The 21,104-nt window shown below is 42.9% G+C and overlaps 1 protein-coding gene across 2 annotated transcripts in view; it reads left to right on the forward strand.

The window, feature by feature from the left end:
- ARHGEF12 (Rho guanine nucleotide exchange factor 12) overlaps positions 1-21,104 on the forward strand; it is a 3,716,336-nt gene that overhangs the window by 1,661,627 nt on the left and 2,033,605 nt on the right. For both annotated transcript variants that reach the window (XM_044081016.1, XM_044081015.1), the window contains one exon: positions 19,572-19,677. In XM_044081016.1, the coding sequence (XP_043936951.1) occupies positions 19,572-19,677 (106 nt within the window). The remainder of the gene's footprint in view (positions 1-19,571; positions 19,678-21,104) is intronic.

The following is a 21,104-nucleotide window of genomic DNA, read 5'->3' on the forward strand; positions in this document are numbered from 1 at the left end:
ACCTTTTCAGGATGTTGCCACTTAAATGTGGTACTTGAGAGGAGAGTGGAGGAAGTCCTTTTTCCTCTTTGGCTGGTGGTATAGGTGTTTTAGTTGTAGATCTTTTACTTAACTTTCACTGATATTGCCCATATTCACCTGCAATTATTTATTGGTGGAGGTGGGTCTTGGGCCTGGGCCACACACACCATGTAGTTTACTGTAACCTCTTCTAAGGTCACTATATTCTCTCCTTCTAGGAAATTCTCTTTAATGAGAGAGAGAGTGACAGGTACAGCCTTGTCAATTTGTTATAACTGGTTGCTGGGTCATTTACTGGAAGAAAAGAAAAAAAAACAATATTCCAGTGTTAAATGTTTGAATATTCATAGCAAGTTACTCACCAGCTGGAACAGTCAGTGATATAGAGAATGTGACTTACAATTAAATATAATCCTTATATCTAAAGGTCTTGCACTGAGGGATTTAATCATTCCACTTTACATGGCTCTCATTAGGGTCATCATTGAGTGTAATGGACATATCTGATGTCCATTTTCATTAATTCCTGAACATTTGGGTTCGGATCAGATCCTCATCCAACTCTGCTGCTTCTTTCAGATCGTAGAGTACTTGAACTCTCAAGCTCCTCCCTTTGCCCATAATGCCCCACCAGCCTAACATAGCTCAGATATCGTTTGCTGTCATTGCAAAGAGACATGGATTGTGAGCTCTCGAGTTTTGGGTTAAAATATTTTTCCCCGCTAATCTTCACTTTTCAGTAAGTTTATTTCTTTATTTCCCTTTCATTACATTTCCACCCTTTTACCTTGGCTTCCTCAAAGCTTTGTAAATCCTTTCTCAGGAGTGCCTACTTCTTAGACCTCCATTAAAGGATTCTACTCCTCCTTGGGATTTAAGTATTGTTCTTCAGATTTTGACTTAACCACCCGTTGAACTCTTGGCTATGTCTGCTCTGAAGAACTTCAAGCATTGTCTTAACTTTTCAAGTAAAGGATAATGTGTTACGTCTTTTGGATGTGCACAGACAGTTATGTTTCTACCTTCACAGAGCCAAAGATTTAAGAAAATCTGAGCAATTGTTTCCTTTTCTGATTCAAAACTAGGCAAACCGCTATCTAAAGTGACCTTGGTAAAATGGTTAACTGATTATATTACCTTTGTTTATGAGAAAGTGGGTTTGCCTTTACCAAAACTTCTTAGATTCCATTCCGCAAAGTCTGTGGTGACTTTGTCAGCCTTTTTGTTTAGAATTTCCTTAGATGATGTTTGTGCAGCTTCAACTTGGGCTAATCCTCCTACCTTTATTGCTCATTACAAACTGTATCTGGTCTCTAGGGGAAGAGCAGCCTTTGGCTCGATGGTGCTCCTGAATATCTTTCCTTAGAGTTGTCCAGGGATTTCAGTAGCTATGGGCTGAATGAAAATGGGCAATATCAGATAGTTATATACTTACCATAACGTTCTGTCTGTGTTGTTCTCAACTCCCCACCCACCCATTCCCTCCTCCTTTTACTTCTGGAGAGATTGAAGAGATTTGTAGGAGCCTCTGTTCCTTATTTGAGCTCCAGTTTCCATTCCTTTCTAAATCATCACTGCTCTGTCTGCCACATTGGAAGCAAACTAGATCTGAGGTATGTTAGGCTGGTGGGGTATTATGGATAAAGGGAGGAGATTGAGTAAAGTATTCTACAGTCTGGAAGAGGTGGGCAGTGTCAGATCAGAGGATCAGATCCGAACCCAGCTGTTGAAGAATAAAAATGGACAACACAGATGGAATGTCATGGTGAGTACATATCTTTTTTGTTCAGTTTGTGTCTTTCCCAACACTTGTCACAACTGGAATAACCTCGGTGTTTTCTCACAAAAATATAAAGTGTCTAAATCGTAAAAACTATGTAAACTATCTGAAAACCTTGTCCTCTTCCACAGTATCATAAGGGGTACTGAAAGGTGACCTCTGTCTCGCATATAGAGCTTCAACAGACTCTAAGTCTGTTAGACATATTACTCCATTGCAAATCCAGTGGTATTATAATAGTCTTCTCAAGGGATCTATATCTTTTTTTACAAAATTGGCTGTAGATCAGGAATCTCCAACCCATAGCCCTTGGACCTCAAGCAGCCCACCAACTAGAGTAATTATAGATGAGGGAAGCTGCTACACTATCTGCATTTCCTTTTTCTTGGAGATTGTGGCCTTTGTTGAGTTTGCTAGTTGTCATATAGCACCAGTGGTCATTTAAATTTGAGACCCCTGCTCTAGATAGTTCACAGTTGAAGTAACACCCTGACCTCGTGTGCAAAATTGGGAACAAAGGGGTTTATGGATGGATAGGTATGCATCAAAGAGAATACCTTCGCTATGGACCTGTCTTCCACTCCACATAAAGTATTTTTCTTACTGTACTCAAAATGTAATTTGGATGACTATGTTAACCACAGATTCACTCCTGGTTTAACACCCCTTTTCCTCATGCATAAGGGAAATTTGTAAATATACCAGCATATCCTTTTATCTCTCTCTGGTATTCATATCCAAAATATAGGGAATAAAAACCACATTGATGTTGTAAGGCTATGTTTAAGATCCAAGCAGATCAGTAGCCTGGTAAGTAACTGTTATACTACACCAGGCATTTGATGATTATTCTACTTATAACAGTCATTTAACTGTCAACCGTATGCTAATCAAACTAGTGATGTGATCATTAAACAGTGTATAATGTCATTGATGCCCTGTTTAAGTGGAGCTTTTCAGATAAGCTTGGCAAAGAGTTAGGCACCTGAGAGGAGAAAGAATGTGTAGTGCTGTGGAGTTTGGTTCTAGGGGTAATGAAAGTTGGTGTGGCTTCTGAGCTGTGTCTTGGGTTTGTATGAGGAGCTTTTTTTTCATGAGGTTTAGCTGTAAGGGAAGTAATGTGTGGCGCTGAAAGCAGTTTGTAGAGCTGGGATCCTAAACGTAGGTGATATCTCTTTATTTTATGGCTAGCCATTTGGCTGTTTCTAGGGTGATAACAGGGATGCTCACAAAGAGGTGAGTTTGCAATGAATTGACTGATGCTGCTAGAGATGGTTCTGGGTATGAGACAGTTTTTTCTTGGAGGCAGAAACAAAAATTAGAAGTCCTTTTTCAAGTTGAGAAGGGAGAACTCCGTTGACAGTAGCTGCTCTGGCTGGTTGAGATAGAAAAGGGAAGATATTTTTGGCCCAGAAGAGGAAGGAGTTTAATTTGGCTGTCACTTTGTGTATGTGAAAATGGAAGTTTAGTGACTGATCAAGTCATAATCCTAGATATTTGGAGGTGGGGGTGTTGTCTGTATGAAATAGTTGTGCAAGTCAAAGACGGATCAGGTGCTTGATGAATTTTTTGTTGAGTTCCAAAAAGGATAGTTTTGATCCTGGTGGGGTTGAGAAGTTAGTAGTCAAGAAGTAGTGAAACTGCTGTTGGAGCCCATGTAATTCCAACTGGAGTTTGCCTTGAATGTTGATGTGATGGGTAAATGACCATATCATCAGCATAAAGTCTAAGTCAGAGATGGGAAGGTCAAAAGAATATTACTGTTCAATGTTAGAAGTCTAAACAAAAAATTCCACTCCCTAGAAGCTCTCTTCAACCTAGAGAATGCTAATGTCTGTGCAGTCACTAAGACCTGGTTTAAAGCCACAGAGAGCACACCAACAGTGCACGGTTATAATGCCTTCCATAGATTTAGATCAGCTACTTCAGAGGCAGGGACTAAAGGTGGAAGTGTGACTATTTACATCAGAAATAGATGTACTTTAAGGCTGGTCAAACAGAGCAATGCACTTGAGCTGCTCCATGTTCAAATCACCATAGGCAAAATCCAACACCACTTCCTTGCAAGCTATAGGTCCCCTCTATGACCTAGGAAACCCATACCATGTATTTAAACTTAATAGAAACACTAACCATCCAACCCAATACCATATTTATGGGTGACTTTAATTTACCCCACTATTAACTGAGAATCCTGTACGATACCAAACACACATGCACAGAGATTCCTGGATTATGTAAACACAAACTCCCTGGACCCAGATAGTCAGTACACCAACCAGGGGTGCAGGCATACTGGATTTGGTCTTCACTAAAATGGGAGAGTGCTTCACCCCCTCACTCCCGTAATGTCTTCCCTGTTAAGGTCAGACTGTAAAATGGTCTCTCTTGAAGTATAAATAAAACCTGGACCCCCAGCTAAACCTGGAATATTCAGGAACTACTGTAAGGCTAACCTCTTGCTATTAAGTGATAGCCTGGCAAAATTTCAAGCCCCCATAAACCCTGAGAACAATGCTGCCTCTGTAGAGCTGTTCACCGAAATGCTACACAAGAATGTTAATAGCTGCATAGAGGCAGGTGTACCTACCAGGATGAAGTACAGCAGTAACTCGAAAAACAAGCCACCCTGGTGGAATCACAAAATCACTAGGCTGTATAACAGAGGGAAGAAAATCATAGCAAAAATTAGGAGGTGCAGCACCCAGCAGGCTAAAAGCACTCCATCAAACTAGTCAAACAAGTCAGGGGACAAATAATCTACCAAATCCAAATTTGAAGTAAGTTTGTCCACCTAGGCCAAAGGCAACCACAACACATTCTTTAGCTATGTCTGGAACCTCAAAGGCAGTACACACAGTTGTGTTCAGAGATCATTGTAAATTGAGCCACCTGCACTGAGCCAGAAGATATAGCAAACCTCCTGGGTAATAAATTCAGCTCCAGCTTTACTCTTCTCTCCCCCTCAGCATTCCCTCAGGAAATGAAATCAAGTACAACTCCCCCCCCCCCCACACACACACACACACACTATCACTAGGGAACAAGTCCTTAATGCTCTAAGATCAAGAACACTGCATCAGTCGGCCCAGACAGTATCTCAGGATGCCTTCTAAATAGCATGAAACATGACCTATCAGGGTGTCTGCAGTTACTATTTAACTGTAGCATGAAAACAGGCTTTGTGCCTCATGAATGAAGAATGGCAACAGTCATCCCTCTGCACAAAGGTGGGCCATCTACAGACCTTTGGAACTACAGACCCATAAGTCTCACTAGTCTTAGATGTAAAGCCTTGGAAAAGAGTTATCATGGAGATGATCAATAGAGAGATAATAAACCTCCAGACACTAGACCCAACCCAGTTTGGTTTCGTCAAGGGCAGATCATGCCTACAGAACCTCGTGGAATTTTTTGACAAGATAACTAAAGCAATGGATGAGGAAAAAATGGTTCCTACTGCCTACCTTGACCTGGTCAAGGCATTTGACACAATACCCCACTGGGCATTGTTGACAAACTCAAGAGATTGGGTGCAAACTTGTATATCACCTGATGGATAGCCAACTGGCTCACAGACAGGTCCCAGGAAGTTAGAATTGGGGAGTCCACATCTACAAAGAGACCAGTCACAAGTAGAGTCCCTCAGGAATCAGTCCTTGGACCGCTCTATTTTGGCATTTACTTCTCAGAAGTCAAGGCCAATGTCAGTGGTCTCTGGCTGCTAAATTTGCAGATGATTGCAAATTAGGAGCTGTCATTGAATCCCACACTGACACTGATGTCCTCTGGGAGGAGCTGACACAGACAGACAACTGGTGTCAGAGCCATGGACTAAAATTAAATGCCAAAAAATACATAATAGGATTCTTTGGGAAGTCATCCATTCCTGGTAGCTGTCCTATTGACAACATACTCCTTATAGTTTACCCATTAGTCACTTAGGGACACATCGAGAAAGCAATCTAGCCTTTGACCATCATGTGTCTTACTGTAGTGAGGAAATCATTCTGCATTGCACAAATTATAAACAGAGGTATGGCATCTAACTCCAAAGAAGTCATTGTTCCACTGTATTCAGCATTCATCAGACCTATCATTGAGTACAGTGCCCCCTTTGGTATGTACCTAAGCAGGCATATCCAACAATTGGAATGTCTTCAGAAGTTCCTCACTAAAAGAATGCGGAGCATAAGTAAAATATCTTAATGCAGACTGCCTGAAGGCCTTATCGCTGCATTGTGTCTCCTATAGGCGTTTGAGGGGAGATCTGTGCCTGGCATACAGAGCATTGTCAGACCCCGCTATGATGGACCTCCTGCATATCCACAAAACAAACAGCACCAGAATTACCCATTCTGAAGACGTAAACCTTGCCTGTAATATCAGTAGGACCTGCTGTAGAGACAAATGTGTATCCCAGAGACTACCCCGTCTATGGAACAGGCTCCCCATCCATGTGAAGCAGAGTTCCTGTCTAACCCAATTCAAGTACAACTTGTACAATTGGATGGGGAACCGAAGTTTATCCCTCGTTTGGCACCTTAAGTCTCCATTGGACACACACAACCTGTAAATGGTTCATCTCCCAGGCCCCTACTTACACTCATCAAGGGTATCAGAACTGGTCAGAGATTTGGGAAACATGGCTAGGCTTAAAAAGGCCCTTGTGGTCGTTAGCCTAGTAAACACTTATGAACCTATTAACTTAAGTGGCCAGGAATGGATTATTGTGGTGCACCTTTGGTAACTGATGCAGATTCTGGTGGGGAGGATCCCATGTTAACTCTGAAATGTCTGTTCTTGAGAAAGGTTTCCAGAGACAGCTAGACAGATTTTGAAGAGTGGTGAATAAGGTCAGCTACCTTTGTCAGGTCTATGAATAGGGAATCTGTACAGAGGCCACTATCGGAGAGTTTTGCAGGATGTATTCTGTTATAGATCAAGGTGCTGTTGTATTACTTCATTCAGGCCTGAATCCATGCTGTTTGGAGGAGAGCTAGTGGCACCATTGGCTAGACTATCTGTTATAGGTTCATGGGTAAATACTAGGCTAGCTGCCTTTGCAGGCCATTTTTAGCTTTGACAGTTTCTCTCTTTTACTCAAAGTAACCCTATCCTATTTGATTATAGATGGGCCTTACCCCATCCCATGGTCGATAATTATATATTGCCTCTAATGAGAATAACTGGGATCATACCATATATAATTTGAGAAGACCCATGCATGGAATGAAGCATTTTAAGGGCTGCCTCTGTCCATTAGTAGTACAGGGGGCAATCCTGGGATATTTCTTTTCTCAACCATAGATGTAAGTTGGGCTTGAGTATGGATAGGATGAAGTTTGTTTTATGTGGATGGAGTCTGTTCCATAGCAGCGGTATCCTCCATGAGGTAAACCTGTCCCTCCAAATCATTCTGTCAGTGTTGCAGAAGAGGTTTAGATCCCTAAACAGAGTATTTCTGATGCCATTTGACTTGCTGATGTGCAGTAAATCCGTCAGTAATGGGCCAGAGGATGCCTTGTATGGCAGACACATCAACTCTTAGCAAGTCTGTAGGATATCAAGTATACTAACAGAGCTTTGAGTCGGTCCATGTAGGTTATGTTGTTTAGTCCTTGCATCCTTTTAGTAAGGTATCTCTGTGGGTATTCAAGTAGTTGCTTGCGTCTCTACAGATACATGCCAATGGGTCATTATATTCATTGATTGGCCTAATGAGGTCTGAGTAAAGGGGGACAATGGCATCTCTAGATCAAGACATAATCCTGTTCTTTATAAGCTGTGTGATACTGAAGGACTTTCTTACTACAATGGGCAAGTGTTGGTCAAAAGTTAGGTGGCTGCCACATTAACTTCCCAAATCCTGAACAACTAGGTTAACTCTTAGAACCGTTGATGTCCTTCTATTTTCTATGTTGCAGTATTCATACAGTAGGATTTCCCACCTCAGGTGACCTGACGTCGGCTCCTATACAAAAGCTTAAGCCTGGCTGCTGTAGGTGTGTGGGATGTCGCACGCAGGGTCATAAACCAGAGTCCATAAATGTAACGTCTGCGCACACACACACACACACACACGCACACACCTCAAATGATGATACTTTGACCGCTTCGCTCCTACGACCAAAGACTTCTAAAGATAGGTACTCCATTGGAGATTTTTTCTTTTACATACACTTGAGTTTGGTTGCTGTAAATTCCCCTTTAGCCGATGTCTGACAAAAAGAGCAAATGTAACTGCAGGCGCCAGGTACCGCACAAAGACTCTCACAACCAGTGTGTGCTTTGCTTAGGAAAGGAGCATGACTATAAGGCCTGCCCCATTTGTCAGTCCTTCATGCTAAAGACCCCTACGCAGCCGACTGGCTGCACTTGTATTTGGAAAATGAGAGCAAAATGCCTCACTCTCAGGATGGATCCCGAGTTGGCCGCCCAAGCCAAACAACCGAGGAAGAAAGCCAAGGTTTCCAGGCCTTCTGATGCCGCTCCGCCATCTGATCTCCCACTGACTACCTATTTAGGGGCCAAGGGACACCCAATTACTCAGTCGGGTTCGACGGTTATGTTTCTGCAGTCATGGAAAGCACATCCGTGGAGTTTAGCCAGATGCTGGCCATAACCGGTGTCGAGAGGGAACCAACACTTGGTCGGCCGACTGAGACTTCTCCTGCTCCAGCCAAGGCCTGTGTCTCTAAACCTACCCCTAAGCCCATGCCAACAAAGAAAAAAACAAAAGACAACACTTGAGCCCTACGCGTCAAGGAACTCCAGATTAGCAGTCGTTTGCCCGCTCACTAATGCAGGCCTTTACGGCCTTTAGGCCCTCTAGCCCTGCACCTACCAACATACCTGTGCTGAGCCCCAGGCCAACTTCTGCTTCCTCCCTACTTTTAACCACTACTCATCAGGGAGAAGAAGAGGAAAAACCTGAGCAATCCTACTCCTCTTCTGAGGAATCTAGTGGCTATGTTTCCCATATTGCTTCACCTGTGGACTATTACTCTCCAGACGAAGACTCTGTTGAGGGAGATTCCCCACCAGAGGATATTACCTTTGGTGAAACTATTACCAAAATGGAAGAGTACTTCAAGTCAGATGCTGCCTTAATGTCAGCCACCCAGAAAAGATATTTTGAACTTCTGCAATTTGAGTTACCATCCCCTTCAGCTATTCTACCTTTGTTTCCAGCTTTCCTGGATACCTTTAACTCTGTCTCCAAGAACCTAGATTCCCAACCTCTGGCCCCTAAAAGGCTGGATAGACTTTTACAAGTGTCTGATGACCAGAAATTTCTGGTGAAACGTCCCCTGGCTGACCCAGCAGTTATTGCTGTATCACCAGATAGACAGTCTAGGCAATTACCCTCTGCTTCCCTTTTTCCAACAGATGAAGACCCTTACCTGGATGACATTCTCCTTCTGGCAGAATCAGAGTCCACCCTAAAAACTTATCTCAAGTTCACCATGTCTCTCCTCCACAACTTGGGATTCACCCTAAATCTTCAGAAATCCCCTCTTCTTCCTCAAGAGGACAAAATATTCCTAGGGCTGCAGAATCAGGACAGACCTGATGAAATTCTTCCTCCCACCAGACAAAGTGCAGTCTCTCTTCCAATTTCAAAACCTACTTTCTGTATCTCACCTATCTGCAAGACCATTTCTGCAAGTTCTGGGTCTCATGGCAGCCACTATTCCCATGTTCCCATTAGCAAGGATGCACATGAGAAAATTCCAATGGTACTTAAATGTGTGGTCTCAGAGCCAACATCCACTAGACGAACTTATACCCTTTCTGCCCTGCCTGAAAACAAAACTGCAGTGGTGGATTCTGCAAATGTTACAGAACCAGGGCATTCCTCTACAACTCCCCACCACCACCACCCAATCCATGCACACAGATGCATCAGACCTAGGGTGGGAGCAACATTACAGGATTTCATGGTACAACAGTATTGGACCCCTGCCCAGCAAAAGCAACACATCAGTGCCAGAGCAATGATTGATGTCTTGCTGGCTGTAAAAGCTTTACTTCACATCTTGTAACCAGGGCTACTCCACATAGTGACAGAGACAACTGTCATGTGGTACCTAAACAAATAAGGAGGAACAAAGGCTTGCCAGTCATACCCGATAACCCTACAAATGTGGGATCTGGCAGCCAACCACAACCTTTTCCTATAGGCCTCTTACATCCTCTCAGGAAAACAAACGAGCAGACTTTCTTAGCAGAACATCCTGTCTAAAACACGAATGAGTGTTGCACAGGGTTTCCTTCCTAGACATCGTCCACCAGTGGGCCACTCCTCAAGTGGATCTGTTTGCCTCCCCCCAGAACAGATAACTACAAACCTTGTGCACCAGGGATTACACTCTTCTAGCTTGGAGAGTGAATGCCTTCAGCTTTCCATGGAAGGGAATGTTCCTGTATGCTTTTCCTCCCTTCCCTCTAATACAAAAGGTCCTTCTGAAAATCAAGAAGGAACAACCAAAAATCATGTTGGTGACCCCCTATTGGCCAAGACAACACTGGTTCCCCCTTCTTCACTCCCTAGCCAAGGGCAATCACCACAAGTTACCCCACAAGGTGGACCTACTAATGCAACAAAAGGAACTCTCATTCGCCCTCAGCTGTCTCTGCTGCACCTAACTGTATGGGTGATTAACTTTTGATCCCTGTCAGACAACACTACTCAGAGGATGTGCTCTCAGTCCTGAGGGAGGCCAGGAAGCCAACTACTAGGAAAAACTATTTGTCTAAATGGCAGAGATGCTCAATATGGTGTTCCCTTAAGGACAGAGATCCTTTTCAAGCGGAGCCCTCCCTTGTCCTTGGCTGTATATGTGAGCTCATTAAGGAAGGACTAGCATATTCTTCAGTGAAAGTCCACCTTTCTGCCATTTCAGCCTGCTTGCCCTTAAAACCACCTCTGCTTTCCAGACTGGACGTTAAACTTTTCTTGAGAGGGGTTTTGTATATCAGACCATGAAGAAAACTCATCCCTCCTCCCTGGGAACCTCAATTTTGTGCTGGAAAAACTCATCTTACTGCCTTTTGAGCCAGCCAGCACAGCTTCTCTACAAATGTGCACTTGGAAAACCATTCTTTTAGTGGCCATTGCCTCTACTAGAAAAGTGTCTGAACTACAGGCCCTCTTGGTCTGTCTTCCTTACACCACCTTCCACAATGACAGGGTTATCTTGCGCACAAACGCTTCCTTCATGCCCAAAGTTTTGAACGAACTATCCTTAAACTGGTCCATTCACTTAACTACCTTCTTCCCCTCTGCAAACAATTCCACAGAGAGATCCTTCATTACCTAGATTTACACAGGCAACTGAGATTCTACTTCAGCAAAACTAAGTCCTTAAGGAAATCTGATCAACTCTTCATCTCTTTCCACCCCAGGGCCCTGGTTAAGGCCGTCACCAAACAAACCATTTCCTCTTGGATCAGAAAATCCATTCTCTTCTGCTACTCGCATCATGGCAAACAATTGCCTCAAAAAGTTGGGGCTCATATGATTAGAGGCATGACTACCTCCAAGGCCTTTCTTAGAGGGGTGGACACAACCTCCATAATGGAAGCAGCTACCTGGTCTATAGTTCACACATTCACAAAACACTACAAGCTAGACCAGGTCTCCAGGGCCAGAGCAATCCTACAGGGATTCTTGGAATCCTCTACCTCTGCTCGCTTCCTTCACTCCTTCTAGCTGTGGTACTCTCTCACAGTATGAATCCTGCAACATAGGAATAGAAGGACATAGAATAGTTGTATAAAATCTTACCGTAACCATAGATGTTTTTCTCTTTCATGTTGCAGTATTCCTTCCCATCCTCCATACCCCCTTTTTTGATATCTCTACTGGATGATTGGTCTTTGACTGCTGTATCCACTCCCTACAGGCTAATCTGTACAGCCCTTCAGGGACATTTGCTCTTTAGCCTCAACTTGTTTTTTGTATACACCTTATCCTAGGCTTCAAGTTCTGAGGTCTGAGCATGCAGACGTCACATTTATGGTCCCTGGTTTATGGCCCTGCGTGTGATGTCCCACACACCTACAGCAGCCAGGCTTAAGCTTTTATATAGGAGCCGACGTCAGGTCACCTGAGGTGGGAAATCCCACAGTATGAATACTGCAACATGGAAGAGAAGGACACCTGTGGTTATGTTAAGATTTTACACAACTATTCTTTTTCTATAAGTTTGCCCGGAATTGGGAAGATGAATATTGGTTAGAAGTTGTTTACCTTTTGGGTTGGTGTGCTTTAGTAGGGGGTTTAATTAAAGCAGTTTTCTAAACCTTTGGCATGGATTGTATATCGGGATGAGAGGGAAACGCACATGATCTCTGCAATGATATGTGAACTGGGAGTTTACACTGTCAGATCAAGGAGGGGTGTCAGTAGAACTGTTTTCAAGTGGAATAGCTACAACTTTGGGATGTATGCATTTGAACTGGAAGTGGGGGATGAATGGTGGTGGGTGGGCAAGCATAATCTGTGGAAAGCATTGAGTTTATTGATGGGCGATTGCTAACTTCTTTAATGCAGTCTTGGGGAGAAAGTTTTGATGTTCTTCGTCTCACATTGCTGCAGTCATAACCTGTGGGTAGTCCGCTGTCCTCGGTCGGCCCGAATACCAAAGTGTTAGGCTGGCATTGGTCATAGTCGCTCAGATCTGACGTCAGTACGCAGTGGTACTAAAGCGCATGACCGACGCCATATCCTCAGTCTTTCTTGCCGCATGGTCCGAAGCAGAAGCAGCGTTTGCAAGTGCCGTTCGGCGTCCTGAAATTTTCGTATTCTGAGTTTCAGACCGAAGACCAAGTTGGGCTAAGTACCCCGTTGGGGAATATTTTTGTCTTTTCTTGCCTCAGTTAAATCCGGATGTCAGAAAAAGTTAATAATTGTATTTCTTGTGGTTAACAGATACCTCATAGGGACTACCACTCTCTCTGTATTCCTTGCTTGGGGCCTGAGCACGACGTAGTCGGGTGTCGCTTTTGCGCTAGATTTAATAAGCGCACCATTAAACGTAGGTTAGATTGTGCTAGACTTGTTTTCGGTAAGCGGTGTAACTACAATATGCCGTCGGACCCTCCGACGCCCGCTACCGCTAAGAAGCGAAAAGATAAATCGTTAAAGTCTAAGCAGGATGAGTCGTCCGTTGCGGACGCCGGTTCTTTGGAAACTACGGTTGAATCTGTGGATCCAGCCGAGGTTTCAGCTGAATCACAGGGGGAGCCTTTAATCTTACAGGAATTGGCCTCTCAGGAGTTAGGTCAGGCCGAGGGGGCCTCTCAGGTTTCTGTAGTCCCTTCTTTACATAAGGTTGTTAGGCCTTCTACTTCTGTCACTAAATCCCCTTCTAAAGCTAGACCTGGTCTTTCTGGCACAGGTATCAGCCCTAGTTCTTCAGGCTCTGTTCCTAAAAAACATATGCTGAAAATGGCAGAGGATTTGATTACCTTAATCAGAGGTTCTATGCCCCCTCCAGATAAGAGGCCTAGGGTGGAGACAGAGGTGGAAGGTTTGGAGCATTCCTCAGATTACTCTGAGTCTTCAGCTGAGGACATTCAGGATTTTCCTCCCTATTCTGATTCGGATGCAGAGGATTCCTGTCCTTCTGCTTCTCCTCCAGAGGATTTTTCCTTTTCTGAAACCCTGCACTCCATGAGGGAGCATTTTAAGTGGGAAGGTCAGGATTTTTCAGATTCTCGTAAGAGGCTTAGGGAATTTTTGTTTTTACCACAACATAGGCCTTTGGCTATTCCCCCTGTTTTGGATGTTGTTCAGGATGTTTTTTCTGAAGCTTCCCTTAATCCTGATTCTTTACCCCCTGCCCCTGTCAAGCCAGACAGGTATTACAGAGTTCCAGAGGCTCATAAATATTTGTATAAGAGTCCTAGAGCTGACCCGGAAACTATTAGTCAGGGACCTAAGGGTGTCAGGGCTTCTGTAGTTAAGAATCCAGTTCCTCTGGATAAAGATTCTAGAGCTTTGGATAGGTGGGGTAAAAAAGTGTATACCTCCTCCACGCTAGCTATGAGGGCTTTAAATTGCCAGTTTCATATGCTGAAGTACAAGAATTTTCTGTTAAGTCAGTTGAAATCTAAGGTAGATACTTTAGCTGAGGGTATAGAGTGTAAGAAATTGCAGGACTTAGTTCATGCCTCTGATCAGGTTGGTAAGCATTCCTTGCAGTGTGGCTTTGATGCTCTTCAGGCTTCTTCCAGGGTGGCTGCCACTGGTTCAGTTATTCGTAGGCACGCCTGGCTTAAGGATCAGAATTTGTCAGAGCATGTTAAAGCTCGAATTTTGGATGCTCCCCTTCAATCTGAAGTTCTTTTTGGTTCTCCTGTGGAGTCAGTTTTGAAGAAAATGGAAGACAAAGCTAAGTCCGTGCAGACGGTTAAGGAATTTTTACAAGTGCAGCCCCCTAAGTTTAGCAGAAATTGGCCTGCAAAAGGATGGGCTTATCCTTCTTCTGATTTTCAGTCTAAGGGCAGATCTAGACGTGGTAGGGGCAGAGCTCATGCTCAGGGTTCTTTCAGACCTAGGACGTGGAGTTCTCCTGCACAATCTTCTGGTGAGGGCAGGGGTCAGCCTTTTTGTAAACAGACCCAATGACCTGTATCTCCAGCTGCCAGATTCCTCCTGTCTGGCAGCTGCTCTAGGAGGAAAGTTGGCACTTTTCAAGCAAAATTGGCTTTTGGTCACCCAGGACAAATGGGTGTTGGACATTATAAATCGAGGCTACAAGTTTTATTTTCACACCTTGCCTCCTTTCAAAGGCATGCCGGACGTACCTCCTCAGCAAAGACTGGAGGCTCACAAGCAGATTTCTTTACTTTTACAAATGGGGGCTATCCAGGTGGTACCTCCGTCGGAAGTAGGCCTAGGATTTTATTCTCGCCTGTTTCTTGTGCCAAAGAAAGGAAACACTTGGAGGCCAATTCTGGATTTGTCCACTCTCAATACATACCTAGACATTCCAAAGTTCAAGATGTTAACTTTGCAGCAACTTCTGCCTCTGCTAGGCAAAGATCACTGGATGGTAACTCTGGATCTCAAAGAGGCTTATCTTCACATTCCTATCAGGCCCAGCTGCAGGAGGTTCCTGTGTTTTCGGGCTGGTACTTTTCATTATCAGTTCTCTGCATTGCCCTTTGGCTTATCTACTGCGCCCAGGGTGTTCACAAAGGTCCTGGCTCCGGTGATAGCCTTCTTAAGACTAAGAGGAATACAAATTTATCCTTATCTGGACGATTGCCTGATTCTTGCTCAAGACAAAGTCAAGTTACTTCAGCATCTACAGTATGTAATGGCAGTTTTAAGGTGCCTAGGGTATTCTGTGAACGAAACAAAGTCCAGTCTAGTACCCTCTCAGGACATGTGCTTTCTGGGAGTGAGACTGAATACAGCCTCTCAGATGGCTTTTTTGACCCCGGACAAACAAAGAAATCTTCCCCTATACTTCCAGCACTTATCCCTACTGTCCAGGCTGACTGCAAGGACAGTCCTTCAAGCCTTGGGGTTCATGGCATCTTGTATTCTGGTACTTCCCAATGCCAAACTACATATGAGGAAGCTACAATGGTATCTCAAAAGTGTATGGACTCAACACTGCCACGATTTGGACACTGTCATTCAGATAATACCTTGCATCCAAAAGGAATTTTTGTGGTGGGCTCAGGAATGTCACCTAAACAAGGAACTCTCTGTGACCCGACCAGAGGCGAGTCAGATTTTAACGACAGATGCCTCAGACATGGCTTGGGGAGCACACTTCAATGTGAAATGGATTCAAGACACGTGGCCTCCCAGACTACAGCATTTGCATATCAACATGAAGGAGATGTTAGCAGTCCAATTTGCACTGATGGCTTTCAAGGATCTACTTCAACCGGGACAGGTGTTGATTCAAACAGACAACACAACAGTCATGTGGTACATCAACAAGCAGGGGGGAACCCATTCGTACCCTCTTTGCAGACAAGCTATGATTTTGTGGGAGACTGCTCTGAGTTTACACGTCACTCTTCAAGCAAGGTTTCTGCCAGGAGCACAGAACTCCTTAGCAGATGTTTTGTGCAGACAGATGGTGGATCCCCACGAGTGGAAATTGGATCCTCATGTATTTCAACAGTTGACAGTGGCTTGGGGAACTCCAGACATAGATCTGTTAGCTTCTCCACTAAATTTCCAACTGCCAAAATTTTGCACAAAGATGTTTCACCCAAAAGCTTGGAAAGTGGATGCTCTATCTTTCAGTTGGAACAACCTTCACGTCTATGATTTTCCTCCTCTGCCTCTCCTTCCCAAGGTGCTCTTGAAGGTCAGACAGGACAAGCCTTGCATGATTCTAATAGCTCCAGATTGGCCACGTCAGCACTGGTATCCTCTGCTGAGGAGTTTAGTACAGGAGCCTCCTTGGCCTTTGCCACCAATTCCACACCTTTTGTCCCAGGCAAGCAATCATTTCCTCAATGTCAAGATACAGTCCCTGCATCTGACAGCCTGGCATATTCTGTTTTAGACCCTGGGGGGTCGCAGCTTCCTCAACAAGTTTTGAATGTCATATTGGAAGCCAGGCGACCTAGTACTAGGAAAGTTTATGCTGATAAATGGAGGAGATTTTTTCTTTGGAGCACAGCAAAGAGCTTTGATGTTTCAGTGCCTAATTTGAGTGTTACACTACAGTACCTTACAGAATTATTAGACAAGGGTTTGTCTTTCTCCTCCGTGAAAGTTCATGCTGCAGCCATTTCTGCTCACTATGATTGTGACCCACCATTATTTTCTCACCCTTTGTTTAAGCAATTTCTTAGAGGGCAAAGAACATAAGACCCCCACGTAGAGCTCCTACTCCTTCCTGGGATCTCAATTTTGTGTTGGAAAAGCTTACCTTACCTCCTTTTGAACCTGCAGCTACATCTGAGTTGAAGTTTTTGTCTTGGAAGACTGCTTTTTTGTTGGCCATTACGTCTGCTAGGAGGGTATCTGAATTACAGGCTCTAATGGCAGTTGAACCCTTCCTGATATTCCATAAGGATAGGGTATCCCTGCGTACTAACCCTACTTTTATGCCTAAAGTTGTTTCTAATGTGGCCTTAAACCAATCTATTCATTTGCCTACTTTTTATGCTGATCCCCAAAATAAAGGGGAAAAAAATTTGCATTCTTTGGATATTCACAGGCAGTTACGCTATTATTTGAGCAGAACTAAAGGGTTCAGGCAGACTCAACAGTTATTCATTTCTTTTGCTTTGGGTTCACAAGGAAAAGCTGTTTCAAAGCAAACTATTTCTAAGTGGATTGGCCATTGTATTGCTTTTTGTTATTCTCATCATGGAAAGGATGTTCCGGCTGGGATCAGACCTCATTCCACTAGGGCTACTGCCACTTCTACTGCTTTTTTAAGGGGAGTAGCTACTAAGGATATTTTGGAGGCGGCTACTTGGAGTTCAGTGCACACTTTTACTAAACATTACCATCTCCCTCTCTATTCCAAGTCTAGGGCTGGGTTTGCCACTGCAGTTTTACAGGGCATGTTAGCAGCTCCTAATGCTTTTTAATGTTGCCAACCTCCCTTCCTTTGCTTTGGGATTCTACCCACAGGTTATGACTGCAGCAATGTGAGACGAAGAACATAGTACAGTTTTGTACCTACCATAAATGTAGATGTTCGAGGATCCACATTGCTGCAGTCCAATTTTCCCTCCCTCCTTCCCCTCTGTAGTTTGGGGTTGCTGTGTTGCTTTTGGGGTAATTATTTTTCTATATTGGTGGTTGGGTATTTTCTATTTTTGGCTATGGCCTTTTCTTTTTAGGCCTTCTGACATCTGGGGCAAGAAAGACTGAGGATATGGTGTCGGTCATGCGCTTTAGTACCACTGCGTACTGACGTCAGATCTGAACGACTATGACCGACGCCAGCCCTAACACTTTGGTATTCGGGCCGACCGAGGACAGCGGACTACCCACAGGTTATGACTGCAGCAATATGGATCCTCGAACATCTACATTTATGGTAGATACAAAACTGTACTTTATATAACAGTGAATAGTATTTCTCGACAGGGTATCATGAGGAGGTTTTCTTAGAAGGTGGTTAACCTATTTCCAGAAGTGTTTGGGGGAATGTAAAAGGGTAATTTATTTATTTGTTTGGAGATTTCATTTGTGCCTTCTTATGGACTTGGCTAGGTTATGGAAACCTGTAAAGGAGGTGTGGTCGTCAGTTGTTGGGTGGTTTACAACACAAGGAAACTAAGTATAGGGTGTTAAATATGAACAGCATCTATACCATAAACAAGGATACATGCAAAAAACATTTACCGAATGTGTATTTATAGTGTGTGTGTGTGTGTGTGTGTGTGTGTGTGTGTGTGTGTGTGTGTGTATGCATATACACACACATCACCAACAAATATATATATATAACAGGATATGGACCATTAAATACAGAAGGACCATCCCAATCAGAAAATATTCAATCTTATTTGAGGAATAAATTGAGATTTAAATCATGTCGTTCAGATTGTTGTACTTAGTAACCTACCATGTAGCTAAGATGGTTGTGATGAGTTCTGGAATACCTCTTCTTGGGGAGCTTGGTGGAAGAATTAAACTTCAGTTAGTAGTTCTCTACTTATGATTGAGTACCATTCCTTATGCCTTTTGGGAATGCAGTGATATGACCATTTCAATTCAACTGAGTCATGTATATGTGTGTGTGTGTGTGTGTGTGTATATATATATATATATATATATATATATATATATATATATATATATATATATATATATATATTTATTACTTAACCTAAAATTCATTTGACTGGCACCCATTTGACTTAAATTTCATTTGACTGACTACCATTTCACCGACATGTAAGGTATAGACTTGTTGTGGGTTTTCCTTCACCTGTGACTTGTTTGTGATAAAAAGAATTACTGTAACTTATAGTACTGACTGTTAGAATTCTGATAGTCATGTAGAAAGTAGTATTGTAGTGTTTCTAAATATGAGTTTGTCTCTACATTTTTATGGGATGTATCTAAAGTAAAACTCCACTGCCAATCATTTGCGGACAGGTGATCCGCTGTGGCGATCCTAACCGGGAAAAGCCAAAAGAAGAAGAAGATCTAAGGTAATTTGGCGAATGTTTTGTGAGTTCTCAGCAGTAGTGGCAGCGTGTAGAGTACTGTAAGGCAAGTTAAAAGTAGATGCTCTTTTCCCTACTGTAGTGCGATCCTGGAGTTAGTATATATAGTTAGGGTGTGTGGGGGGGGTCACAGCCCCCCACATTGGGGGGGTGAGGATGGCGTAGCCCCCCCCACCTAGTTTGGTTGTACATTGTCCTGTTTCTGTTAAGAGGGTAAGTAAGTAGTTTTTAAGTTCTTGAAAGGGTTAGTTATTGGTGTTCTAGGTGTGCTTGTCTATGGTTTAAGATTTAGTATGTTGAAATTCAGCATTGTAAGCTGTCTGTGAAATGGGAGTCAGATGAAATTTAGGTCAGTTGGGTGCATGTCAAATATGGGTGTCAGTCAAATGAGTTTTAGGTCAAGTGAAGTAGATCTATACATATATGTGTGTATTGTAATGTACGTGTGTGTGTGTCCATGTATGTGTGAGTGCTTGTGTGTGTTTAACTGATATATTTAATAGTATTCATATAAAATATGCATGCACAAACAAATCTGCTAACTGCTGTATGCACTGCTTTTTAAATATTCACATCATTGTTTTTCTAGAAAAACGTAGACCGGAGCTGATACAGGAAGAAATGTACCGGCAGTACATACAGACGGCTCAGGAGGTCGTAATGCCAGAGGTGCAGAAACATCTTGAGGATTTCAGGTATAGTACAACTTTGCTTCTGTCTCTAAATGTTTCACTAAGCAAAAATATACATCCTTTTATTAAATATTGGTAGGTTTCCTCAGTAAACATTTCTTTTTCACCAATTCTTTTGGCATTACTGCCTGTAGTCTTCACTGATTAAATCACTGCAATACATATGCTTCTTGCTTTTGTATTTTATTTTAATTTGCTTTTTGAGCAGAGGTTTTCAAACAGAAAATTCAGTATAGAATCAGAAAAAAACAGTTAAGTAATATAACAGCCTGCAGTCCTCCAAAACAGGTTATTAGGTCTTACTGTCTTTAAACGTGCCGCAGGATAGGAAACAGTGGATGTGATTTTAAGTTTTATCTCCTTCACCTGTCAGAGTATGGCCTGTAGGACTTAGCCTGCTTCTAAAACTTTTCCAGACCACATTAGACACTTAGACATCCCTTTACCCATAATTCTCAGTAACTAAGGATCCCTCTTATTTATTTAGGGTTAGAGGGCTGATTAGTCATGCCTTCAAAACATCCTCAGGCAAAATTTTTTCTTAGGAAACATTAGAAGTTCATAGGTAAGTACTAGGTTAGCTGCCCTAGTGTTCCCTTTTAAGCCTAACCAGTTTCCCCTTTTTGTGCTTGAAATAACATATCCCATTGGGTTATAGATTGGTCTTACCCATCCCATGGTCGATTATTACATATTCCCCCTGATGAGAATAACTGGGATCATACCGTAGATAATTTGAGGGGACCCATGATAAAGCATTTAGGAGCTGCTTCTGTTAGTAGTACAGGGGACAGTCCTGGGGTACATTTTCTGTTTTCTATCCATAGATCCAAATTATGTTGGAATATGAACAGGGATGAACTTTGTTTTATGTGGATGGGGAATCTGTTGCACAGCAGTGGTATCATCTGCGAGATATACCTGTCCTTCCATACCATTTTATTGATGTTGCAGAACTGGTTTAGATCCATAGACTTAAATTTTCTGATGCAATTTGACTTGCTGATGTGCACTAAATCCATCAGTAGTTGGTCAGAAGATGCCTTGTATGGCAGACACAGGTCACCTCTTAGCAGTTTGTAGAATACCAAGTATAGTGACAGAGCTTTAAGTCAGTCCATGGTAGGACATGTTTAGGCTTTGTAACCTTTAATTAGTAAGGTAGCTCTCTGGGCATTCCAGTTGCATGTGTTTGGACAGATCCATGCTAAAGGGGGCATTCTATTCAAAGACTGGCCTAATGATTGCTGAGTAAAGGATAGTAATGACATCCCTAGATCTACACACAATCACTTTGTTAATAAGCTGTGCAACACAGACTTTTTTGCAATGGTAGATGTTGGTCAAAAGTTGCATCACTGTCCACATAATTTTCCAAATCCCAAACAAGTGGGTCAACTGTTAGGGTTATATTGTCAGCGTGGTCATTC

This window comes from Protopterus annectens, chromosome 8.part0 (genome assembly GCF_019279795.1).
Source record: "Protopterus annectens isolate FY-2018-M chromosome 8.part0, PAN1.0, whole genome shotgun sequence".
Taxonomy (NCBI): domain Eukaryota; kingdom Metazoa; phylum Chordata; order Ceratodontiformes; family Protopteridae; genus Protopterus; species Protopterus annectens.